The following is a 26,164-nucleotide window of genomic DNA, read 5'->3' as shown; positions in this document are numbered from 1 at the left end:
GTGTGTCGTCCTCAGGTTTGGGCGGCGATCCCGCCGTGGAAGCAGGGCAGCCTGGCGGAGTTTGTGTTGCTGAGCGCCAACGAGGTAATGCTCAGCGTTATGTATTTAAAATACATAAATGTCTCATTTCTCCTGTTTGTGAAGTGGAAACTTTCATCAGTGTCAGTTCTGCAGAAACAGTTTCCTTATTTATTTAGATTTTTGTTTGTTACACAGTTTAAGTTTCAACATCAGTGTGAAAACAAACAAACAAAATAAACTAAACTGACAGACGGTGACGGTCAGTGAAAGTTAAACTGAAGGTTTTTAGATAAACTCACGGGCACGTCACTGCAACCCCCCCTGGCTTCTGCTCCACGGCTGCTGAGTGACCCCTCATCTGGGACTCTCGTCAGCTCTTTCGGGGATAGTGGCGCAGCTGCCCCTCTGTTGGTCTTCCTTGGTCTCTTGTGTTCTGAGGGCCTCCCGATGTCTGGAGTTTTGATCTCCACCAGTAGGCAACTTCACCCGTTGCCTACTGGTGGTGGTCAGAGGGCCCGGTGGCGCAGCCTCGCCTCTGTCAGTGCGCCCCAGGGTGGCTACAACATAGCTTGCCATCACCAGTGTGTGAGTGTGTGTGTGGATGACTGTGTAAAGCGCTTTGGGGTCCTTAGGGACTAGTAAAGCGCTATACAAATACCATTTACCATTCATCTCAACTGGCTCCTTTCGATGTGGAGGAGCAGCGGTTCTACTCTGAGCCCCTCCCGGATGGCTGAACTTCTCACCCTATTTCTAAGGGAGAGGCCACCCTTCGGAGGAAGCTCATTTCCGCTGCTTGTATCCGTGATCTCGTTCTTTCGGTCACTACCCACAGTTCGTGACCATAGGTGAAGTTAGGGACATAGATCGACCAGTAAATTGGGAGCTTAGTGTAAAAGCACCACAACAGACCCGTACAGCGTCAGCAGCACCAATCTGTCCTTCTCCCTGGAGGGGTTTAAGTAAGGCGAGATACATAAACTCCTCCACTTGTGGCAAGCACTCATCCCTGACCCAGAGTGGGCACTCCACCCTTTTCCGGCTGAGGACCATGGCCTCAGATTTGGAGGTGCTAATTGTCATTCACACCGTTTCACACTCTGCTGCGAACCGTGATCAAAGCTGATCCAGTGTTCCACGGCCAGGACGAAAACCGCATTGTTCCTCCTGTATTCAAGGTTTGACTAACATACGGACTCTCCTCTCCAGCACCCTGGCATAGACTTTCCCAGGGAGGCTGAGGAGTGTGATTCCCCTGTAGTTGGAACACACCCTCCGGTCCCCTTTCTTAAAGATGGGGACCACCACCCCGGTCTGCCAATCCAGGGGTACTGCCCCTGATCTCCACGCAACATTGTAGAGGCGTGTCAACCAAGACAGCCCTACAACATCCAGAGCCTTCAGGAACTCGGTGTGGACCTTGTCCACACCAGGGGCTCTGCCACCAAGGAGTTGTTTAACTGCCTCCGTGACCTTGCCCCCAGAGATTGGCAGGTCATCCCCTTCGTCCCCAGACTCTGCTTCCACCTCGGAAGATGTGTCAGTGGGATTGAGGAGGTCCTCGAAGTAGTCCTTCCACCGCCCGACAATTTTCTCAGTCGAAGTCAGCAGAACTCCACCCGCACTATACACAGTGCAGGTAGAACACCATTTTCCCCTCCTGAGTCACATGACGGGTTGCTTTTTCCATGGCCTCTCCGAACTCCTCCCACACCCGAGTTTTTGCTTCAGGCACCGCCCGAGCCACCTTCTGCTTAGCCTGTCGGTACCTACCAGCTGCCTCCGGAGTCCCACAGGCTAACCAAGCCTGAGCTCGTTGACTCCCCTCACCTCTGTTGTCCACCACGACAGGCACCAACCACCTTGCGGGCGCAGCTTAGTGCAGCGGCTTCAGCAATGGAGGTGCTGAACACGGTCCATTTGGACTCAATGTCCCCAGTCTTGGAATGCTGTTGAAGCTCTGCCTGAGGTGTGTGTTGAAGCTCTCAAAGACTGGAGCCTCTGCTAGCCTTTCCCAGCACACGCCAGGTCTGTCCAGCGTCCTCCCTCACCTGATCCAACTCACCACCAGGTGGTGAGCAGTTGACAGCTCAGCCCATCTCTTTACCCAAGTGTCCAAAACATATGGCCTCAGGTCTGGTGATACGATTAAAATACATCATCGACCTGTGGCCTAGAGCGTCCTGGTGCTACGTGCACTTATGGACACTCTTATGTTTGAACATGGTGTTCGTTATGGCCAAACTGTGGTTTGCACAGAAGTCCAACAACAAAACACCGCTCGGGTTCAGCGGTAAACCCGGTGCTCCCTAACTCTGTCCCGGGCAGGATGAACTGTTCCCTCGATGGTCTTGTCATAGTGGTCTTCTGAATCGCTCTTTGTGTGGTCCCTCACCCAGGACCAATTTGCCATGGGAGACCCTACCGGGGGGCAAAAGCCTCCAGACAACGTAGCCCCTGGGATCCCTGGGACACACAAACCCCTCCACCACGATAAGGTAGCGATACGTGGAGGGGCTTCTACTTTTTTAAAGTTTAATTTACTCTGAGTCTATTTTCTTGTAAATGTTCTGGGTTTTTAGCTCATACAGGTGAAGGTTTACTGAGCCTCTGTCTGTTTGTCCTGTCACAGTTCACAAGAACTATAACTCAGTCAGATTTTACATAACGATCTCTGATTGGTCTTAATCTGAATCCTACTCAAGTTCAATGTCCCATTTGTCACTGTATAGACGATAAGCTATGAACTGTGATGCTTTTTTATCAAATTTCCTTTTTTTCCCTGTAATATATTTTAATACTGTAATCCTGACTTTTTTTTTAGCCCAGTCACCCCCACCTTAATTATTTTGAATGACACCAATACTCCTTTTTACTGCTTCACTTCCTCTAAAATGTAGAGATGAGCTGTTTTCATGATGACTAAAGGAAGCTGCTGCTCTTATTAACTGCTGCTATTATTACTGTTTGTCCTGTTTAGGTGTCCCACAAACCAAAGTGTCTGAGCCACATCGAGGCTGCTGCCATTCCCTACGTGGCAACCACCGCCTGGTCAGCGCTGGTTAATACTGGCGGTCTGAGAAAGGACAACTGTGCCAACAAGAGGTGAGGACATGGAAAGTTTAATCCATCCCAGTGAAGCTCGCCAACTGTTCCTCCTGAGCCCCTTTTAGCTCGCTTAAGGCGGGATCTAAAAGGAGCCTCGTAAACTCTAGATGCAAATAATATGATGAGTGAAACAATATAATTGATTAATTGACCAATCAGACGAGGCCAAAGTCATGCCACCGCCACCCTAACGATTAGTTAATAACATTTAGCCATTTCATCAAATATTACTTCATTCCTCACAAACTGCTTCTGCATCTGTGCTTTTTGTGGCATAAATAACGACACGGTTTAATCTGTCAGGTGCTGTGGCTCATCTGAGGTTGTACTAACCTCATCTTAGAACCTGATAATTATAAAGATATTTTTTATTAAGTCCTGAGATTGGACCGGGTAATGAGCCCTGACCAGTGTGTTTACAATTTGCACTAATTTACCTGCAAGACAAAACAGAGGGAAAAATGTCCTTACCCCACATCAGTCTCAGTGTAAATAAAATGGGCCACCGGAAACATACCAATAAACCAGCTACAGCGATGTAACTAACCTGACGCTTGTTTCACCAAAGAGGCCTTTGTTGGGGGTGAGGGGAGGAAGACGAGCAACTGCTCAGTGGAGAAAAGTCAAAGCGTTGTGGACAGTGCAGATTGAGCTATAATAAACAGCTGTATCAGTGCCTGCGCTGCTTCGTGTACCAAGTACCAACAGTGCAACACAGGTGACTGAGTGATGGCCATATCCACCAGGCACCTGCTGACACTTACCTGAAACCCTCATGTGACAATCACGAGGACAAAAACCACCAACTTAGAAATACAATACAAATACGAGCAGCAGGATTGAACCTCGGATCTCATGTTACACAACATGGAAGCATGGAGAGTATTTTTTAACTTCAGGTAAATAAAGTCCTGTTTTAATACATGATGCAGATACTACAGTAATTTAGAATTATTGTCTTATATTTCTCATATTAGCTGCATTGCATTGACTTTATCCCATCGCAGCTATGTTTCTATTTGACCAAAGGTTTCTTCTGCTTAATGTTAGCTTACCTGCTAACATGAACACACTTGTATAACAGTCGCCTCCAACCAACACAACCAGCTGCTTTTTAATGTTTGCCTTTATTAATCGGTTTGATAAAAGACAGTTTTCTCGCCCTTATTTTGAAAGTACCTGCAAGCTGAAAGGAGAAAAAATAAGTTTTTTTTTCCTTGTAGTTGTTTTTTTCTTTTTTGGGGGGAAAAGTCGCCGGGTTTCCCTTCAGTTGACCAGGTGATTGCTGCGGTTGTCTCCTTCATTGTTTTGGCTTTTCTGTTGCAGGATTTTGATCCTTGGAGGATCTGGAGGAGTGGGAACGTTTGCTGTACAGGTACGCATGAAAAGCTGGACAATAATGACCACTTGTGGTCACCTAAACACTCGCCATGTCACAATGAAGTAACGTTTGATCTGAAAAATGCTCACAGGTTAGACGCTCACCTGGTCTCACATTTAATATTTGATTTAAGCACAGTTAACTCTGACGTCTGATCGCAGACGTAAACCGTTAAAAAACAGCCGGAGTTTTTCCACTAGGTAAAAACACATTAAAGCTAAACATGTAAAATATCCTTAAAATCAGCTTCAACACCATCTCTCTTTAAATATTAGAGAAAAAAAAACAACTGCACTTCTTTAGCTTAAAAAGAACAAATTCTTACATTTTTTCTTCATCATGGTTAAAATGAAAAACTAAACATTTGATTTAACCGAAATGAAACTTGTATACAAGTCTGATGTTGTTCCTGCTCAGATGGTGAAGGCGTGGGGCGCCCACGTGACCGTTACCTGCTCCCAGAACGCCGAGCAGTTCTTAAGGGGGCTCGGGGCGGACCACGTGGTGGACTACACCGCTGGGCCCGTCGAGGAGCCGCTCAGCGCTCTGGAGAAGTAAGCAGGCCTCACTCCGACTGAATCTCTGCCTCCGTTTGTCATCTTGGTCTGATTTACTTTGTTATCTTTAAGGTTCGACCTGATCCTGGATAATGTCGGGGGTGACACGGAGAGTTGGGCGCTGAAGCTGCTGAAGCCGTGGAGCGGCGCCAAGTACGTCACCCTGGTGACGCCGTTCATGCAGAACACCGACAGGCTGGGTGTAGCTGACGGCATGATGCAGTCCGCCGCTACAGTGGCCAGCAAGGCCTTAAAAGTAAGCTTAGATGGAGTTGTTTAGTTTTCTAACTTTCATAGAAACAGGAGGTTTTTTACACTTTGTTTTCTCGGTTGTAGGGTCGGAATATTAAACCAGCGACAGACACATTCAGTGGTGTTTATTTTCAATTTTAACACCTGGGTTTGGGTACAGCTATAGTGGAAGGTTGGCTCGTATCACTGCCCTTGTTCCTGGTGGGGTTTGTACTCCACCACGCCTGCCCTTGGAGTTCTGTTCATAATGTTCATGAGCAAAGGTTGTAGGTGCAGTGGTCTCAGAATCTCGTGGTAGTTTGCAGGGATGAAAAGTTGCACCTTGAAGTTTAAGGTCATGATTCTCCACCAGAAAAAGGGTGGAGTGCTCACTCTGGGTTGGGGAGGAATTTCTGCCCTGAATGCAGAAGTCTGTGTTTCAGGAGTGCGAGGTGCAGTGTTGCACGCTGTGATGACCCTGAAGGTGCTGATGTTGTGGTTGTTCTACACGCCTACTCTCACCATGTGACTGCAACCTGCGGTAGAGCGAAGGAAGACGATCGAGCTCCTCTGTGAGAGCTGACGGTGAAGAGCCGAGGTTGTTTGGCATCTGATCCAGATGCTGTTTTGGACATGCCTTGTTGGGAGGAGCTCCTGGGCCAGACACGGGACTAATGTTTGGCTATTAATGAACAAATCCACACAATAATTCATACAGATGTTTAACTTTGTCCTTTAGGTTCCATTTTTGACTGTCTGCCGAGTTGTTCTTACAAAATAATATATTTTTTCTCTCCCAATTGCCAAGTATGGAATCTAAGTTAGAATTAGAACAGATTTATTCCAGTAGTAGCTCTGACTTGTGTCATAATATGTGCAGTTGTGGACTTTCTGCAGATAAATTTAGGTTTGTGTTCCTTTTATACTCTGCACATTTCTTCCAGGTCCCTAAAAATCAGACATGGTACCTGAAGAAACAGGTGGAAAAAATGTGAAAATGCAGCAGGTTACTTTCTGGTGGCTGAGGCCCCGCCCCCTGCTGCAAGGCAGATAAAGAAAACAGTCCTGAACTCCTAAACTCTCTGTCGGAGCAGATGACATCGTCCACCTATACACAGACGCACGCACAAGCACTCACATCCTCTGTGGGTGTTATAGTAACAGCCTGCACTTTGCATGCAGTGCACTCGCCCGACCACAGAATCCACAGCTGTGCTCGGCTCTGCACAGCAAAGGATGCAGAATCAAGATGCAAGGAGATAATCTAGAGTTTTAGAACAATAAGTTACACCCTTCAGTCTTTGTGGAAATATGAGCGGTTACACATTAAGCCACATCTTTTTCTTTTTTTCAATTCAGTAATAAATAAATATATGATTGAAATGGAAACTTTAATTCCAGTTTAACAGCATGAACTTCATTTGCTGTCAGCAAATGAAGTGTAGAAGTCACGGGCACTGGCTGATTCGGTGTTTCCACAATGCTCTGCAGACCTGCCGGTGGGTCTCTCTGCCTTCAGTGTTGGATTCAGGCACTGATAAGCTTCTCTGTTAGGCTGAGATCCGGTGACTGACTTGCTCGTTGTAGAATCTCTCATTTCTTGGGTTGTTTTTGTAGTATCGTATCCACCTGCTGTGGAGCTGTGTATGAATCTGAGCAGAGAGTACAGCCTCGAACGCATCACACTCATCCTGCTTCTATCATTCTGGTCTAACTTCATTTGGGTTTAATCTTTCCAAACTGGTTTCCTGAACCCTGCACATAAATGTATTTGAAGCATAATGTGGCCTTCCTGCTCTTTAGCGTAACCAGTGGCTGCGCACTGTGGTCGTAACTCAATATTTCCATTTATGGAGCCGTCTCTTTATTGTTGACATGAAAAAATAACGCCTACGTCCTTCAGTGCGTTCATGACCTGATTCGATGTGGTGATGATGTTTGTGTAAATCATGGAAATGATTCTGTCATCATACACTTCACTTGTCTCAGGCTGTTATTTATATGTACAGTTAAAACATGTCCCAGACTGTTGATTTGAGCAGTGACATCTTTGGATCTTCGCTTCAGTCTGAACGAACACTTACCAAATATAAGTTCAACACTTTGAGTCAACTTCAAAAATAGTTTGCTTTTATTATCATTAACTAGCAAAGGTTTAGGCCTCGCCCGGTCCTGAAACTGCTCGTCAGTCAGTTGTCCACTTACTTTTGAGCGTCTCAAAATGGGGAGCTGTTTGTAAAAATAGCTGCAGTTCTGTCAAACTAGTCATTCTTGTGGAAATTACATAAAAATGAATAATTGTCCAGAAACCTGTGGGCTCAGTGTAGGTGGGGAATGGAAAATAAACAGCAGTACCATGTGCTGCATGTGTGGAGAGGATTCGTGTCAATTTTTTTCAAATTAAAAAGGAAAGTATTTGTATCTGAAACATCGTCTGAGGTCAGGCAAGTGTGGGTAACTTCAGAAGTAGTTCAGAGTTTCAGGTTAGTCTCATTTTCCACGGCGGCATAAACCACTGTAACTGAAATTCCCCAACACAAAGTTTGTAGTAGCAACCAAATTCTGCATGTAGTTACACACACGGGTAACCGTGCACGAATGATTTTGCAATATCAAATTCACATTGAATGATAATTCGTGGTGCATTTAGTGTTTAAGGATGTTTTTTTAGCTCATCTGCGACCTGCAGATCTGATCCTCATTTATGAAAAGCTCTTAGATTTAAGCAATCAGCACAACTTTGAAGCAGGGAGGAGAGTTTAATCAGGAATGACTCATGGACTAAAAGACAAAAGAGAAAGAGGCTGAAATGAAACCAAAACTGAGCGAGAACAAGATGCTGGCATTCAGGACAGAAGAGGTTCATGTTCAGCTCGTTCCAGGCGTCCAAACGTTCATCGTTGGCTTTTTCAAACAAATGAATCTTTTTGTTTTGTTTTGTTTTGTTTTTACAGGTTTCTAAGTGTCATGTTCAAGGCTGAAATATTGTCAGCTCTGTTTTGTTCCCGATCATAAATGTTTACGAATTAAGAAAAAAGAAAAAGAAGCTGCAGTTCCTCTGAGATCCACTAGAGGCTCCAGCAGTGAGGTTCAGCCTGTTTACGGCCTGATACAGAAAGTCTCTCTTCATATCAGCTGCACAGGGGGAGGATGTTTTTGTAATGCACCCGTTTAAAACTTTATTAAGACTTAAAGTTTGCAGTATTTTGGGGGTGTGGCCTCTTTGACTGACAGGTGGATGCTATACATGCTAGCAGTCTGCTCAGCTCCACCTCAGCTATTGCAGACCCGGATCTGCACCTGTATTTGTGCTGTTTGCATGTTTTTATGCAGTTGTGTGACTAATACTGTGGCAGCTGTGACGTTGTTGTGCTAACAGACCATCCAAGAGGCTGGAAACTCAGGACTCTGGCTCCTGTTATGGTAGCTTGACTGCAAAAGGCACAGCTGGGTCACAGTGGCCGTATCCATCTCTTGTATACAGTTGTTGTTTATAAGACTCGAGTTAATTTGCCAAAAAAGGGAAAAACCACAAATTTATTGTCATTTTTCAAAATTTTCTATCAGTGTCGTGTTTGTTCTGGTTTCTCATTTTAAAGTAAATTTAATCTTTGCATCAGGAAGGAGGCGGAAGAAGAGCGTGGATGGCGGTAACAGGGCGGGACTGCCCCACAAACCTTCCATTGTTTTTCTTGTTAAATGTAAAGTTACTGAGTTGATGTCAGACTGTGGGGGTTGCAGGCTGGCACATATTCTACTCACGCTAACTTATTCCAGAATAACATCAGTTTTGAAGATTTGAAGGTGAAGCAGGATGGAGGTATACCTGGAGCAAATCTACAGGAAACAAATGAAACTGTGTGTTTGTGCACTTTGTGTTTTCGCTTCCTTTAACACAGAGACCAAGTTTCCAATCCCCCCCTGCCCACACACACACACACACACACACACACACACACACACCCTGGCCTTCTTTACCACCTTCATCCTGCATATAACCACACAGTGACTGTTTCCATTTCCACAGAAGTGTAAGGGTTGAAATGGGGTAATCTGCTGTTGTCGCACACTGTGTTTGTTGAATATCAGACGATTTGATTCACAGCATTGTCTTATTATTTTGCGCCTACAGAATCTGTGTAATCTGAACTCAGATCTGTGACGGCGCAGGTTTTCCAGCAGCTGATTCATAGTTTGGGTGTTCGGTGACTTGAGTTTTGTGGGTTGTTATCGACTCACAGATGTATTTAAGCAACACGAGCTTTAAAAACAAACAAACCGAAACTGGTGTGAATCTGTCCTTATCCACGTTTTTATCTTTTATTTATTCATATTTTGGTCATTACATCAAATATATTTCTCCCTTTGTGTTTGATGAGATTGAATCAGCACAAATATTAAAAATAAATGGAACTAGAAAATATGTCAGTGGGAACACGATTTAAATTAAAAGTTTCATAAAGACAACAACAATAATATCAAAATAAGTCATCATGTTTCTGTTTTTTGAAATATATCTTTACATTATGATTGTCTTTTATTTTAAATGTATTAAAGTATTTCAGTGTTCTGTGTTTGTGCTGATTCATTTTTTTTCTGCTGTTTTCGTGCAGCACCTGATGAAAGGAGTTCATTACCGCTGGGGATTCTTTGCACCCAGCGGCTGTGCCTTGGATGAAATCAGGGACATGGTGGATGCAAAACAGGTATGACGCTGTATTTACCCTGCGAGCTGAACATGGATGCTGTTCCATCGTGGTTTAACACTGTTAGCACGTTAAATACCACAGACTGTATGTAAAAATGAGCATAGCTACTTCAACTCTGCCTTGTTTTCCTTAATAGCCCCCCTGGTTGGATGTTTCTGGAGACGTCATGGCCTCGTATATATACACATATACACATATACAGCTGACTCCCACTCCAAAGGTGTGTAGTCTTACCACTACACTACCCAGCTCACAACTTCATATCTCCAGTTGCCCACTTTACCCTCTATCTGAAACGTGCCCTTGTGCAAACCTTCTTCTGTTTGGCTGTTTCCATCAACGGCACCCGTTGCTTGTTAGCTCCGCCTCATTCTCTTTCACCTGGAAGTCCATCATAGCTGCCTCTTTTCATGGAAGACTCCTGTGTTGAGGAATCAAAACCTGTTATTTGTAGTGGGTGGGTGTGGCTTCTGTGCCTCTGACATCATAGAGTTCTAAGAGTTGAAAAAACTGATAAATTGTGTGTTCAGAGCAGCCTGTGCTTTTGGCTTACAGGGTAACTTGTCAATTCAGGGTCTGCAGCCTTAAAGTACGCAGCCTCAACGTTCCTCAAGGGCCGCGTACTTAAAGACCGCTAAGGCCGGAAGTGCTAGGCTTGTGAAATGGGACGGTCTAGCCTTCAGAATTAAGTCATGAGCTCTCTCAGTGGAGTGAAACTCAGCCGTCTGCTCCTTGCTGTCTAAAATATAATCAGACGCTGACGTAGATTCTCGACCATCTCACACTTCTGTTTAATCAGTTTTCTGTTTGACGTTTAGTCAGCTGTGTGAAAATCCCGGAGGAACCCCCCCGAGGGATTAATAAAGTTTTTATTTAATCTAATCTAATAACTTTAATCTCAGCCAAACCGATTTACTCACGAACAAATAAAACACTGAAAAAGGCCAAACAATAACATGTTTAAGTTATTTGAAGTTTACTCAGCTACATTCTCGCCTGAAAATATGTTAAAAGTTTATTTTGCGACCCAGAAAGAGTAACAAGAGTAATGGTGGCTCCGGGAGATTTTCGGGAGGGGCACTGAAATTCGGGATTCTCCTGGAAAAATCGGGAGGGTTGGCATGTACGCCCTCTGGAGGAACATGTTATGGCATGACCAACACCAGGGATCTATATAGCAAAAGGAAGAAAGGATTTTTGTATTAGGAATGTTAGAAAAACCAAAAGTAAACCTACTCTAAGCTGTAGCTGGCAGGACTTTTATTGTAACAAACTCAGTGAGAGTGATTTACCAGTAATAACAGTTTAACACTAAAATGGTGGAAGGTGTGGGTCCATCAAGAAGTGAGCAGCTTTCTAAATGCTGTGCATGATGTTTACAAAATGAAACGATGGACAGGTCATTACTATGCTGACTATGGAGCTAGCGTGAAGCTTAGATTAGCTGGAAACTCAATGCTTTCTTTCACTCGCTGTCCTTATTTATATTATAGCATTTCGGTCTGTGTGACCTTCGTCAGGTACAGAGATGAAGGTCGCATTAGCATGTTCGTGTGACTTGTTATTTGAATGCTTCAGAAATCCAGAGGTCAATAACAACAGGTCGAGTCTCCTAAAATAGCCACATAATAAAAATAAAGCTGAAAACACAGTTCAGAGTAGAGTAACATGCACATTTTATTTCTCACCTTTCTAAAACTAAAACTACTCTTCTGAAAATGTAGCTTACACCAGTGGTGGCAGCAGTAGAAGGACAGTATGGTGGCTGTGACAGGTTTTGGTGACATTGTTTGTAGATGAAAACAGGTTTATTCTGCCAAGTTCAGATGTGCCAACAGTACAGACATTCTGTACTTAAGTAGAAGTACAGATACTAGTGTTGAAAAATACTCCAGTAAAGTCAAAATACTGATTCAACTTTTACTCAAGTAAAAAAGTACAGGCTCAGAAATGTACTGAAAGTAAAAAGCACCTCTTTGGAGGACATTTCTATTCAATTCAATACAATTATTTATACAATGTCAAATCACAACCACAGCTGTGGCTCCAGCTGTTTGTGTCCAAAGCTGCCTGAACCATGTGCTATATTAATGTAATGGTAAAATAATATTATTTGAAAGGAATACAAACTTTATTTCAGTCTAAATTTTCAGTCTAATAATTCTACTCATCTTGAATCAGTTCAGTTGAACATGAGCAGAGAAAAAGAAGGAAAGTAAAAATATGTTTCTATTTCCTGTTGCCTCCATTGTAGAGGGGACTTTGCCTCTAAACAGGAAATGTGTGCGGTCAGGGGTTAAAGTGGATTCAGGTGGGGGAACACTAAAAGTGGTTATAATGTCTCAGTGTGGGGAAAAGAATCAAGCTCACAATAATTAAAAGCTCCAGTGATTTTCTTAGTGTACAGGCTGTGATCAGCTGACCTGCTGCTCTCTGTGGATGTACACACCTGGATTCATCCAGATGTGAGCAGATGTTTCATGAGTTGTCCTGGCTGATTTCATCCTCTACACTGACAGTACGCTGTTTATGCTCTCTTTATATTAGACACTAGTGATGGCCCGCTTGAAGCTGACGCTCCGGTGCGTGTGTCAAAAAAATCAACACACTGCTTCAGAAGCACTGTATCGAAGCTTGATTCGTTTGGCCAGAGTCACGTGATCAGTGACGTCCGAATGGTTTAAAAGGAAGTGAATCATTTGCGGGATTTGTGGAGTGTTTTGATGGTGACAGATAGCGAACCACTGATCATTCCACTGAGAGATTTGAAACCAGCGAGGAATAGAGGAGGTTCTGTTGTGTGGGAGTAATTTGAGTTGATTTTGGTCAGTCGGGTGGGTTTTCCAGCTTTGTGTTCTGGCCGTTTGCTTTTGTTTTGCGCGTGTTTATTTTATCTTATAATGGGAAAAAACTTAAAATGTCAAAAAATCTGCTTCCATAATATAAATATCATTAAATAACTTTAGAAAAACTTCCACTTGACTCTTTACATGTAATGTTGTAAAAATATATATTTTATTGTTTAATTAATCTGAAAATGTTAGTCTGCCAAATGTGCAGCAATTTAATCTATTTATTCTCTTTAGCTGATAGTTTGTGGGGCCCAGGTAGACTGTATAACTGCATCTCTACCAGTTTCTCTGCACTCCAGCCTCTTCTGTGCCATGTGAAGGGAATTTCCTTAATGCAGGAGAAATGATCTCCATGAAAAGGAACAGGTTCGGCCATCACACACTAGAACAAATTCTCTTCTTAAATAAAAATGAAAAAGGGCTACTTTAAATGCATCATGTTTTTAATTTGCAAGTTCATAAGCATTTTCCCTTTCCCTTACGTCAAGAAGTGATGAAAGTGGTGTATTTGGCTGAGCTTTCCGTCAGAGGTATCTGCCAAAACCCCATATTAGCGTCCAGCTTGCTGAATATGCTGGCACCAGCCAATCTGCCCAATGTTTCCTCCAGCGATGGCAGTATGTACTTCTCTCGACACACAGACTCATTGAGGTGTGTAAGGTCGACACATATGCGTACATCTTCTGTCTTCTTCGGTACCACCACCATGCCTGAGCACCAATCAGTTGGCTCCTCAATCTTGCTGATCACCCGTAGTTCTTCCATCCTGCTTAACTTTGTCCATCAGAGGCAACGGGATTCTCCGTGGCGTCTTCAAGGAAAAAGGTTGAGCTCCAGGTTTCAGTTTGATGTCGTACGGCTGACGTACTTCACCGAGACCACTGCACAGCTTTGGGTAGCACTTTTTAAGCGTCTCTATAGTTATGCTCTCAAGACGAGCCACAAGCTCCAGCTTGCTAATGGCAGGTCTCCCCAGCAAAGCAGTGTGCAGGTGTCTGATGACAAAGACATCCTCAAGTATTTCTTTGACTCCCTTCCTCAGTGCAAGCTCACTGACACCAACGACATCCAAACGACTCCTCCTGGGACTGAGCATACATACATACATTGATGTTCATATCGATATCAGCTGGATAGTGTAGTGGTAAGACTCTACGCCTTTGGAGTGGGAGTCACAAGTTCAAGTCCTACTTGAGCCTCTGCATTCAGTGCTTATCTCTCATGGTGATGAGGTACAACACATGTGCTACGGCAAGGAGGAGTCAGGACGCCAAGACGGGGGGATATCGTCCTCCCCGAGGTCGGCAACGTCAGGAAGGAGCAACATTTAGCTTAGGATGTGAGGTTTGTTGAGAGAGAGATCAAGTACTGAGAGCGCAATGAGAGTTCTAAGAGTACTTGAACTGGTGGCATCCTTCAAAGGCTACGTGGTGTTAGGAGACATTACTCTAAAAGCTAACAGCAGGCTAAGATGATCAAATTTCCTCCTGTGTAGGAAACTAGGAAGTTAAAACTATTTATTCTTCCTTTTAACTAAATACTATAAAAGTTTAATCTTTGTTCAAGTAAGTAGTTTTTTTTTTACTACTTTTACTTCCAGTTCCAAGTGTTAACATCCTACGACAGGTAATTTGATTATCTTAGCCTGCTGTTGCTTTATGAGTAACGTCTCTTAACACGACGTAGCCTTTGAAGGATGCCACCAGTTCAGTACTCTGTAACTCTCTCAACAAACCTCACATTCTAAGCTAAATGTTGCTTCTTCCTGACGTTGCCGACCTCGGGGAGGACGATATCCCCCCTGTCTTGGCGTCCTGACTCCTCCTTGCCGTAGCACATGTGTTGTACCTCATCACCATGAGAGATAAGCACTGGATTCAAGCAGGACTTGAACTTGTGACTCTCACTCCAAAGGCGTAGAGTCTTACCACTACACTATCCAGCTGATAGCGACATGAGCATCAATATATATATATATATATATATATATATATATATCACATCTTCTATTAAAAAAAAAAAAGAAGAATTAAAAACTTCTTCAAAAAAGTAATTCAGGTATTTATTTATTTTTGCAGCTATTTTCTTTTTAAAGGTGTCTCAAACTATTTACAGCACAATCAGCTGTTCTGCATCATTGTTCTGACACACACAACAAAGCTATTGACTACACTACACACTGATTATGGCGCAAATCTCTCACAGTGAGGGTGTTTTTGGTTTTGTTTTTGCTCACAGGCTTTCGAGCGTTTTCCTTATAAAACAATGTTTTTACCGTTTCTTCCTGCAGTAAATATAAACAACGATCAACACAATTTAAAAACTGGTATAAAGTCCACACTTTTCCCGTCAGTTGTTCCGTCTGTCCTGCTCACGTCTCCAATGGTTGTACACGTTGTCATTAACGTGTCATAGCCTGTCAACCACGTTGGTTAGCTGCGTATATACGAATGTGAATCGCATCACTGGCTGGACTATGGGATACGGGAGCAGCCAGTCACTGACACACACTGCAAAACAGAATTGTTAAAGTTTTAATTTCAATTCAGGTTAGATTTTTTTGTGCGCAACGCAGATGTTCTGTGCGCAGAGACGTGCCAGCAGTGCGCACGTGCACAGCTTAGAGGCAACATTGCATACATACATAGAGCTCGATCTGGGTACTGGATTATATCTTCTTTCTTCATGACTACTGCTCACTGAATCATGGACTGTATTCACACAATCGTTAAACAATCATTTTAACAGATTAACAGATCCAGATTAGCACCGACTCCTAAGAGTTCATCTTTAGATCGGGTCTCGTCCCGTCTCTGGCAGCATCTACACACTGACCCACATAAATCCTTTAACAAATAAACCCAGTAACCAAGCAGAAGCCGTCCTTCATGGAGGCCCGTGCTGTAAGTGCCCTCAGTGAGTCTCTGCAGCATAAGGAGAGTCACTGCTGCTCCTCTTCCTCTTTCCGCTCTCTCCATCATCGCATCCGTCCGTCTGTCCAGGGTCCGTGGTTTGGTGAGAACGGGGAGTTTCTGGAAATTTCTGTCCAGGTGCCAGCACCTGTCTGACAGTCACATTCACTCTGGAGCTCTGGATGTACCTGGAGCAGACAGCCCATTCCTCCTCGGACACCGGCTCCACCACGGAGCCTTCCTGTGGTGGGGGGGTCTGGATGCTTCCCCCCGTCTCTAATGCCAGACGCCCCGGAGGTGGGGGGAGGATTCGTGGGACTGCGTGGTACAGAAGGCGGCTGGGCCCTGACATCACCATCACGTCCCCACTGTGCATGAGCATGGCTCTGGGTGGGTCCTGTCAGCGGGGGCCGCCCAGGAGAAAGATGGCTGACTGACCAAAACTGTAAAGACAACACGGAAAAACAGGGAATTCAAACATGTCCTTCGCATAACGACGGTGAAAAAACAAGCGTCCCACCTAAACGACAGCAGCGGTCGAGTGTGGTCCAGCTCCGACTCGTCCACGTGGATTCCCAGAGAAGAGTCTGATCGGTAATAGTTGAGGATTCCCGCTTCCGAGATAAAGCCAGGGAAGCCGCAGGCAGCTGTCACGTGAGCGGAGAGGAGGTGGAGGTCACGTGGGACAGGAGTGTGACTGCTGGGAGAGTACGTCTGCAAACAGGAGGGGAGGAGTGAGATGAAGAGAAAGGGCGCCACAACAGACCATGGCAAACGTTTGCTCTAAAACCGTCCCCGCCTGTGCTGCTGGAGGAGCAGCAGTAAAGAGGTGAAGCAGATGCTCACCTTTGTGTCCCAGTTGTAATGATAGCCCAGCGTGACCCAGCGCAGCCGCTCCAGGAGAGTCCGCGCTTCTCGTTTTCCAGCCGGAGAAGATCTGCGGATCAAAGTTTTACATATTGTGTTATTTCTTAAATCTGTAGATCTGGAACACATTGCATTGTTAAATAGTCTGGTCTGTTACTGTACTGGAGCAACTGTAACCCACATAATTTCGTTAGGGATCAGTAAAGTATGCTGATTCTGAAATTGGTTAAAGAGGAAGACGAGGGCACACAGTTTGTTCAAAGATCCGACAGCAGCTGAACAACAGCGGACCTTAAAACAGCGCCACCTAGTGGCACTGAATTCATTAGACACTGCAGCAGTCGAGCACCGAGGATTTTCAGTAATTAAACACTTGAGTTGCTTTTTCTTGCATAAAATAGGAAACAGAGGCTCCGAGGTTTTGTTTGCACTCTCATAAACACTAACCCTTCCTCACTTTTTCACTTCACTCTCAGCTTTCACAGCAGAAGGTCACAAAAAGCAGCTGCTTGACACCAACGATGGCAATACGAACATCAGGTTAAAGAAACAATCTGCGCTCCTGTCAACATCAGCGGAACGTCAGGCGAATGTCAGAATTGTCGGGGGAACATCAGAGGAACATTTGGGAAAAATCTGAGGAACATTGGAGAAATGTCTGAGGAACATTTAGGGAAGATCAGAGGAATGTTAGAGGAATGTTGGGGGAGAAAAAGCGGCATTTTAAACGGGGTCATTTGCATAATTTGAGGATTTGGAAGAAGCGAAACGGTTTGAAAATCAGCTGTAAACTCAGAGCTCTGATGGTCTTTAGCCATGCTCAGACCGCCACCTCCAAACACGCACGCATGACCAGGCGCAGATACACCTGAGCAGCTGGTGGCTGTGGTGGTGTCGCAGTGACCCCTGCTGGTAGTAGACTGTTTACCTTCATCGGGAGGTCGAGCTCCTCCTGCTGTGACCTGTGCAGCACGTACCTGTACACACCTGTGAGTCTCACCTCAGGCTGTGCATACTCTGTCCCCAGATGTCCTGAGTCTCTAAGGGGGACATGTGCTTGTCCAGGTTGCAGATGTTTGGTTTCTGAGGGTAAATCTTCAGACACTGTCGGAGCCAAAACGGCTGCGTGCCGCGCAGGAACGGATCGGAGATGAAGATGAACCCTGGACGAGGAAGAGCGCAGAATCATCATCATCATCATCATCGTGTACCCAGAGCACTAAACTCGGTCCAGTTCATGGGCCATCTTCAGATGAAGCATTTGTTACCGGCTTCATCTGAAGCAAGTAACAAAGACATAAAGCAGCTCGTGTGTTCAGCAGCAGGCCACAGCAGAGTGAATGCAGAGCATCGTCTTCATCCAGCGAGTCCTCGCTGGATGAAGACGATGCTGACATTACGTTCCCAGTGGACAGCCAATCAGAACTGTCCATTACAGTCGAGACCATTCTGCTGAGCTAAACTAAAAACACTTCAGTTCCTGAAACATGGAAAAATGAGACCAACTCTCAGTAACCTGCCTCAGAGCCGGCTTCTCCCTACGCTTTACCTCACAGTACGAGGCGCCGCGAGGCAACTGTCGCTGTTATTTGGTTCTTTACAGCCGGACTGAATTGAACCAGACCGCACGCATTGCACCTCCTCTCCAAACTTTATTTAAACTCTGACGTGCGCGTGTACCTGGGTGTCCTCGCAGGCCGAAGGCTCGCCACTCTCTGACGGGCTGTAATCCGACTCTAGTGGCTTCTACATCGCTCACCGTGGCGGCGTCGAGGTTAACTGGAACAATCTACACACACACACACACACACCATTAGCAGACGTCAGGATTGTAAAATCATTTTCGCTCAGGTGCTGTCTGCACCTGTTCTTCAGCAGACCTGAACCAGTCAGGTGACACCCAGTCCACTGTGACGTTAGTCAGGTGGATTCAGGTGATCTGCAGATTCAGACTGTTCGTGTTTGAACTCTGACCCTCACACCTGTCTGCTGCTTCGATCACCTTCAAACTTCCCTCTGTGACACACAGTCATCGGTATGATCGATGAAATGATCGATCCAGGTGAGTTTGATCAGAAATGAAAGTGGACAGATGAGGGCAGGTGGAGGTAACCTGTGGAACTGTTCACTTTGTTGGTCAGAGAAGTCAAACTTCAAACTGACCCATGAAGAAGAACAAGGAGAAAGATGGCTGCTAGACGCCGGGAGCGCGCTTTGCTCTCACCTGTTCACCGGGCGCACACCTGGAAAAGTCGATGACGTCGCTAAGGTCCGGCGGGGGGTTCCTTCTCCTGTAAAACTTGAATATCTTCCGAAACGAATCCTCTCCACCCTCCACCATGGAGGCTGCCATCTTAGCCATGACGTCACTGTCTTGCATGCCCTGCTCCGGAAGTAAAAACTAACAAAAATGAAAGAACAAAACAAACAAACAAACAGATATTTAAACAGTTAACAGCGCGAGCGGGGAGAGACTAACTGTAACATGTTTCTATGGCTGTATCCCAATTCAGGGTCTGCAGCCTTAAAGTGCGCAGCCTCAACGATCCTCAAGGGCCGCGTACTTAAAGACCGCTAAGGCCGGAAGTGCGAGGCTTGTGAAAATCTTTTGTTCATTTGTTTGTTTGTTTCTACATGAGCTTTGATCATTCTCTGTAAGATTAAGCTCAGCTATTGAACGGCGTATATTTTAAAGTAAAGGCTTTAAAACCAAGTTAGTACAAACGTCACTAATGTCACATAACTTTGCAGACATGTGGCCAACAGTAATGTTCTTCGTTATTAAACATTTGCACATAAATAAGTGACATAATATTCAGTACTTACTTAAAGTTTACTCTTCGGGCGCCCCTCATCCGCCGTTTTTTTTCGGCAAAATTATCCACACCACCGCCGCGCTATGCATTCTGGGATATGTTGGGCCACGAAGTCTACACTGCCACAGCCTTAAAATTCAGGGAAATGAAGGACGCATTTCAGGGCCGCATTTCGAGCAGCCTTTGAATTGGGACAGCCTTCGTCGCGTCGCGGTGACGTAATCGGCCTTAAAATGCGGCCTTTAAGGCTGCAGACCCTGAATTGGGATACAGCCATATACTGACTTGGCCACGTTTAATGTGAACATCCTCACTGGAACAGGAGCTGTGACTATAAGGAGAAACACACTTTAAGAGAACTTGCTCACTTATTTGTCTCCTCCCTCTCAGATCCGGCCCGTGGTGGAGGAGACCTTCAGCTTTTCACAAGTGCCTCAGGCCTTTGAGAAGGTGGAGAAGGGTCACGCCCGAGGAAAGACGGTAGTCCAGATCAGCAAAGGGGGCGACGACGTATAGCTCTGCACATCGTGGGCTTTTCTTATTGAGTGCTGTCAATGCTTTTATAGACTCCGCCCACAAAACCAAAGACACATTGCACTTTGTTTTCTATCCAAAGTACATTGTTTACCTTTTCATCAGGTTTGTGTGGCTGTTTCTTTTCCACTGTTTGCTGAGGATCTGAGCAGGTCTCCCTTGAAAAAGAGGTTTTTAATCTCAATGGGATTTTCCCGGTTAAATAAAGGTTAATAATAATAACAAGCACTAAAACTGCTGTCAGCTTAAAAAAAAGCTTTTTTTATTTTTCAGTGACTCAAAGGAAACTCTTCACTAAAATAAAGACATCACATTATTACTTTAATGTGTAACAATATTCTCACATTTACAACCAGCAGAGGGCAGCAGAGTTAAACTCAAGGTCTTTACACTCAGTGGTTCTGTACAAACGACAGTGTGTGTGTGTGTGTGTAAAAAAATTAAAAACTTTACAGCGGATCACTTTGATCTACAAACAGCTTCTGGAGTGTAAGAGAAGTACCGTACAGGAAAAGGTGCAGCATTGAAACAGGGCAGAGGTCTCGCTGAAGTAAACAGTCTTTGGGTTAAAGGTCAGCTAAAAACATTTTGTTCATCAACGTGAGCTCGTAATCCAGCGCATCGTCTTTCCAAGCAAACACGACAGCGAACATCGGTGTGGGCTCCACGGCTGAGCTGCGTCTGAGGGCCCAGCGTGACGGAGCTCCGTCAGGAGGCCGTGAGAGTCGTCACAGCAGCTCCAAACTCCACCTCTGGTTCAGCTTTCGCTCATCAAACGTGTTGAGGATCACCTGGTTTTTATCGTACTGATGCCCACCTGGAAACAGACGACACAGCTCGAGTTCAGTCATCACTGCAGCACGTGACGCTCACGCGCTCAGATTATTTCAGTCAACTTTTAATTTTGCGTTTTAGTTTTCTTTAAAAAATTAGTTATCACTTTTTAATCAGCTCAACGTAAAATGAACAGCAAAGGGAAAAAAAAGTAACGTGAACTGAAGGTGTAAAAATAGAGGTGTCTGACCTTTGACCTCCAGGATGAGGTCTGGTTTGAGGTTGCTGTGAACCACACCGTCCGGTCTGATGTTCCACAGCTGGCTATCTTTGCCTCGCTCGGGAGAAACGCAGATACGGCTGCCCGCCATCATCACGCTGCCCGAGGACTCCAGGAAACAGTCCTCAACCTCCTGAGGACGCAGAGGAGGAAGTGGTCAGCATTAACAAGGAAACAAGTTCATATTGAAAATGATTAAAATGAACTTGCTGAACATGCTCTACTCTCCCTCTGTAACATGAACCAGCAGGTGGGAAGGGGTGGAGGATAAAGGCTCTTTCAATGGGAGACTGAGTTTTTACAAAGTGAGGAAGCAAAAAAGAGAAGAGCCAACAAGTGCAGAACAAAGAGACCCGAAAACATTTGAGACGCACCCTTAAACCCAAAGATTTATAAACAGAAGCAGAAGTAGGACGGATTATCAAACTGAACCCAAGTGCAGGTAAGTACGAGAAATTCAGAATTTAGCACCGAATTAAAAGCCCGAATCTAGCTGTACGTAGTGCTACCGTGGCTGTAGCTCAGGTGGTAGAGCAGGTCTCCTACTAATCTGCACGCCAAACATCCTTGGCATGCGGTCTGGGCAGGATACTAACGCCAAGATACTTCAATTGGAGTCTGAATGTGTGTGAATGTTAGAAGCACTTGCAGGGAATGAGCATGGAAAACGTGCTTGTGTGAATGAGGTTCAGAGTAAATAAGCTCATGTGAGAACCCGTCCATCGCAGGATAAACGCACTGTGCAGCTGTCAGTTTCAGCAGTTTTCGCTGGCGTACCTTGCAGGTGAGATATCCGTCCCGATAGAGCCACACCTGCTCCTCTCCCCCCGACTCCTCCACGGCCTGCACTCTCATCAGCTTGATGTCATCCAGCGTTCCCGTCAGAGACATCATGCATCCCGTCTCCCTGTTCCTCAGGCGGAAGTACATCGGTTTCTGTGTTAGGAGCAACAAGTACAAAATACAGATGTTAGTCACAGTGGACGTCAGGAAGAGATTCACGAAGCATCAGTCTGGCATTCGATGCAAAGACAAACACATTTAACATTTCTACTGAAATAAATAGAAGTCGCTCTCACTTAAAGAGGACCTACTCTGCCTCTCCTGTTCCTGTGGTAGATGTTCATGTTAAACATGACCAAAGTCTCAAATAACACCAATCCAAAAACATCTCAGGTGCTGGCGTTAAATGGGCCAGTCAGGACTTACCTGCAGTAAAGGCCGGAGGGATCCAATCCGCTGAAAGCCGCTATGCTGAAATAAATCAGCCTCTTGGCTTGGTTGGAGGATCAGCTGTCGACCTCTGTAGTTACTGCCCTCATACAACACCCACCTGGAGACAGACGGACATCGTTTTAGCTCGTCAGATTTTATCCATCGTTTCATTCAGTCCACCAAACAAGCCACGAAGCACCATTTATGGACCTTTCTATGATCCAATCGTGACTGAAAGTTTTAATTAAAGCGCTGAAATAAACACTTTGTGGCAAAAGGGAAAATTTAATGTAAAGCCGGCTGGGGTGTGTAACTACACTAAAACTGGTACAATACTAACACCTGGTGGTGAAACTTCAAAATTCATGCAAAGCTATAGTTATTAAAATATGTGCAGATATAAAAGCGGTCGATTAAAAGCTGGCAGTAATGGCAATAACTGGGAAATCGGGAAAATCAGCATATCGAGGATATCCGTTTATGACAAACCCTGGTTTACCCCTAAACTCAAAAAGCTGTGGCTGGAAAAGAGTAAGGCGTTCAGAAGCGGAGACAGGGACTGCTACAGAGAGGCCAAGTACAGGTTCACTAAGGAAGTGGACATTGCCAAACATCAGCACTCTGAGAAGATGCAGCAGCAGATCTCAGAGAATGACTCGGCCTCTGTGTGGAAAGGTTTTAGGAATATTACAAACTACAAGCCTAAAACCCCCCACTCCACTGATGACTTGCTCTTAGCCAACACCCTTAACGACTTCTACTGTCGTTTTGACGAGCCATCAGGCAGCCTTCACACCTCCAACGACCCCAACAATAGAGGCACTTTGGACACTCATTCCCCCACCTCTCCCCCCTCCATAGAGCCATCACCACCTTCAAACTGTTCACCTGCAACACCTGCCCCCTCACCCCACACAAAAGAGGATTTCACACCACCTCCTCCGACCACAACTCTTCATATTCATGAAGCAGATGTGAGGAAGCAGTTTAGGAGTCTGAATGCTCGGAAAGCTCCCGGCCCAGACGGTGTGTCTCCTGCCACCCTCAGACACTGTGCAAACGAGCTGGCCCCAGTGTTTTCTGGCATCTTCAACTCCTCACTGCAGGCATGTCATGTGCCTGCCTGCTTCAAGTCCTCTACCATAATCCCTGTCCCCAAGAAACCTAGGATCACTGGACTAAATGACTACAGACCCGTGGCTCTGACATCTGTGGTCATGAAGTCATTTGAGCGCCTAGTTCTCTCCCATCTCAAGACCCTCACGGCCCCCCTCCTGGACCCCCTGCAGTTTGCATATAGAGCCAACAGGTCCGTAGACGACGCCATCAACATGGCCCTACACTTCATCCTGCAGCATCTGGACTCCCCAGGAACCTACGCCAGGATCCTGTTTGTGGACTTCAGCTCTGCCTTCAACACCATCCTTCCAGACCATCTCCGAGGCAAGCTTTCCCAGATGAATGTGCCTGATCCCATCTGCCGGTGGATCACTGACTTCCTGACGGACAGGAAGCAGCACGTGAGGCTGGGGAAGAATGTCTCGGACTCCCGGACCATCAGCACCGGCTCCCCTCAGGGCTGTGTTCTTTCTCCTCTGCTCTTCTCCCTGTACACCAACTGCTGCACCTCCACCCACCAGTCTGTCAAGCTAATCAAGTTCGCAGATGACACCACCGTCATTGGGCTCATCTCTGACGGGGATGAGTCTGCCTACAGGAGGGAGGTTGAACGTCTGGTGTCTTGGTGCAGCCACAACAACCTGGTGCTGAATGCCCAGAAGACAGTGGAGATTATTGTGGACTTCAGGAAGCACACAGCCCCACTCCCCCCCATCATCCTGACTGACACCCCCATCACCTCTGTGGACTCATTCCGCTTCCTGGGTACCACCATCACCCAGGACCTGAAGTGGGAGCCCACCATCACCTCCGTCATCAAGAAAGCCCAGCAGAGGATGTACTTCCTGAGGCAGCTGAAGAAATTCAACCTGCCAACACGGACGATGATGCAATTCTACACTGCAATCATCGAGTCCATCCTCACCTCCTCCATCACCGTGTGGTACGCTGGAGCCACTATCAGGGACAAACAGAGACTGCAGCGTGTTGTGCGCTCTGCTGAGGTGGTGATTGGCTGCAGACTCCCATCTTTGCAGGACCTGTACACCTCCAGGACACTGCGGCGTGCAGCCCGGATCTCAGCTGACCCTTCTCACCCTGGACACAGTCTGTTTGACCTGCTCCCCTCAGGCAGGAGGCTCCGGTCCATTCGCACCAGAACCTCTCGCCACAAGAACAGTTTCTTCCCCTCTGCTGTTGGACACATGAACAATAACCACATGACTGTCCCCGCCACCAACACATGACCCTACGCTGTGTCACTGCATCATTTCATGTCTGGCACTGATCACCACCTGCACTCATGTATATATCTTTCAACGTAGCACTCTTAATTCTTATTCTCATGTATATATCTTTCTACGTAGCACTCATAATTCTTATTCTCATGTATATATCTCATGTATATCTCATGCACATATCTTTCTTTCTACATAGCACTTTAATTCTTATTGTCTGCACTGAAGCACCGCAGCAATTTCCTAATGTTGTAAACCTCAACATCTGGCAATAAACCCATTCTGATTCTGATTCTGATTCTGATTCTGATTATCATCTGGCTTTTCTTGTCCCACCATTATGGATCAGGCTAAGAGGTCACATGAAGCTGGTTATCAGTTATAATCAGTCTAACACATGCACAGGTCTATTGGCAGCACAGACACAAGCGGTAGTCAGGATAATATCACAATACTGAGGCTTCTAGAAAATGAAGAATATAAAGAAAACCTACAAAAACAGATCTAAATCTACTTTTAGTGAAACAAATCTCAGCTGTTTATTCATCATAAATCCCATTCATTTCAATTAGCTTCACTCTATATTGTCCCCTCATTGTCAGCTCCCTGCAGTGGCTGTATTGCTCCAGCTGGGGGCCCCATCACACAGTTTGAAAGCCTCCGGGTCACAGGAAGTGATGACTTTACATACAAAAGGCTGCTAATAAAATGCGTCCAATTATTTGGATGAAACAAAACATTCACTGGGCTGACTTATAATTCAAGTTCAGTACTTTGTGGTGAACTGCTGAATACTGTTATAAGATAACAATATTTTCATTCACTGTTGCATAATTACGCTTCTATGACCAGGTGTGCAGACACACCTGAAAGGTCCATTCTGAACCAGAACCTGCTGCATATAAAACCTTGGTGCCGATGGCAGGTGTCTGTCACATTTTTAAACCAGCAGAGGCTCAAACGTTCATCTCTGTCACTTACATTCCTCCGTCCACCACCAGGGAGCGTATGCGAGCGTCCAGGCCGGCCTGATGCAGGTTCACAGCTTCGTGCGTCAGCACCACCCTGCGACCTCTGCAGCCCACCTTCGTGAACAGGGCGATGGACGGCAGAGAGAACTCCTGGAGGTGGAGAGCAGAGGGTTGAGTTCACACAGAGCACCACAGAGGGCTGAAGACACGTCCAGGGAGAACAAACACTCACATGTCCTGCAGTCCGGATGGACCGGAAGCTCGAGTCTGAGGACAAGAAGCCCATGGCCTCTGTGCTGGGGTACTCCCCCTCCTCCAGGATGTACATGTTCTCCGTGAACTGGGATCCCTCATGTGCCACCCAGCTGACAACAAATATGCAGTATATTGAATGAAGCCATGCAAAAATGTTACCTCGTGCAGCAGCATTTCTGACCCCTCATGACTTCATAAGTACAGATGATAACCACATGACATCAATTCTGATAAAAACACATTTGAAGTTCGATAAACTGCAACCAAATCAATTTTCCACCCACTCCAAGAGTCACTTTTTTTGTTTAACTAACTCTGAGCATT

At 45.5% G+C, this 26,164-nt stretch overlaps 3 protein-coding genes across 8 annotated transcripts in view; 1 reads left to right on the top strand and 2 right to left on the bottom strand.

Moving 5' to 3' along the window:
* Window positions 1-26,164, top strand: part of rtn4ip1 (reticulon 4 interacting protein 1) — a 222,570-nt gene that overhangs the window by 6,184 nt on the left and 190,222 nt on the right. The window contains exons 3-9 of one of the 3 annotated variants that reach the window (XM_086273903.1): window positions 16-84; window positions 3,002-3,126; window positions 4,456-4,504; window positions 4,928-5,064; window positions 5,140-5,323; window positions 9,912-10,004; window positions 19,845-20,307. In XM_086273903.1, the coding sequence (XP_086130029.1) occupies window positions 16-84; window positions 3,002-3,126; window positions 4,456-4,504; window positions 4,928-5,064; window positions 5,140-5,323; window positions 9,912-10,004; window positions 19,845-19,970 (783 nt within the window). In that variant the 3' untranslated portion in view covers window positions 19,971-20,307. Of the gene's footprint in view, window positions 1-15; window positions 85-3,001; window positions 3,127-4,455; window positions 4,505-4,927; window positions 5,065-5,139; window positions 5,324-9,911; window positions 12,939-19,844; window positions 20,308-26,164 lie in introns of those variants that run through there. The other 2 variants (XM_086273904.1, XR_015126322.1) reach the window with 2 other exon arrangements.
* Window positions 15,000-19,092, bottom strand: LOC147306590 (nucleic acid dioxygenase ALKBH1-like). Of its 2 annotated transcripts, XR_015126323.1 has the most exons (5): window positions 18,863-19,092; window positions 18,319-18,427; window positions 16,618-17,801; window positions 16,292-16,485; window positions 15,000-16,214 (listed from the first exon to the last, which is right to left on the bottom strand). XR_015126323.1 is itself a non-coding variant. In XM_086273905.1 (3 exons), exons 1-3 carry the CDS (start codon window positions 19,016-19,018, stop codon window positions 17,635-17,637), a joined length of 432 nt encoding a protein of 143 aa, XP_086130031.1. In that variant the 5' UTR covers window positions 19,019-19,092; the 3' UTR covers window positions 16,504-17,634. The 2 variants fall into 2 exon arrangements, 1 of the variants encoding a protein (XP_086130031.1); XM_086273905.1 differs by lacking the exons at window positions 15,000-16,214; window positions 16,292-16,485 and having other exon boundaries at window positions 16,504-17,801.
* Window positions 20,229-26,164, bottom strand: part of LOC147306589 (uncharacterized) — a 50,452-nt gene continuing 44,516 nt past the window's right edge. For all 3 annotated transcript variants that reach the window (XM_086273898.1, XM_086273899.1, XM_086273900.1), the window contains 6 exons: window positions 25,818-25,950; window positions 25,596-25,735; window positions 22,252-22,375; window positions 21,820-21,978; window positions 21,013-21,175; window positions 20,229-20,805 (listed from right to left, as the gene is read on the bottom strand). In XM_086273898.1, coding sequence (XP_086130024.1) covers window positions 20,717-20,805; window positions 21,013-21,175; window positions 21,820-21,978; window positions 22,252-22,375; window positions 25,596-25,735; window positions 25,818-25,950 — 808 coding nt within the window. In that variant the 3' untranslated portion in view covers window positions 20,229-20,716. The remainder of the gene's footprint in view (window positions 20,806-21,012; window positions 21,176-21,819; window positions 21,979-22,251; window positions 22,376-25,595; window positions 25,736-25,817; window positions 25,951-26,164) is intronic.

Source organism: Aulonocara sp. 'chitande type north' Nkhata Bay, linkage group LG19, assembly GCF_057382095.1.
Source record: "Aulonocara sp. 'chitande type north' Nkhata Bay isolate Kocher_YH1m ecotype deep benthic linkage group LG19, A_spYH_male_GT1.1, whole genome shotgun sequence".
Taxonomy (NCBI): domain Eukaryota; kingdom Metazoa; phylum Chordata; class Actinopteri; order Cichliformes; family Cichlidae; genus Aulonocara; species Aulonocara sp. 'chitande type north' Nkhata Bay.
The sequence above is the reverse complement of the archived record's forward strand: the minus strand, read 5'-3'. Positions and strand labels throughout refer to the sequence as shown.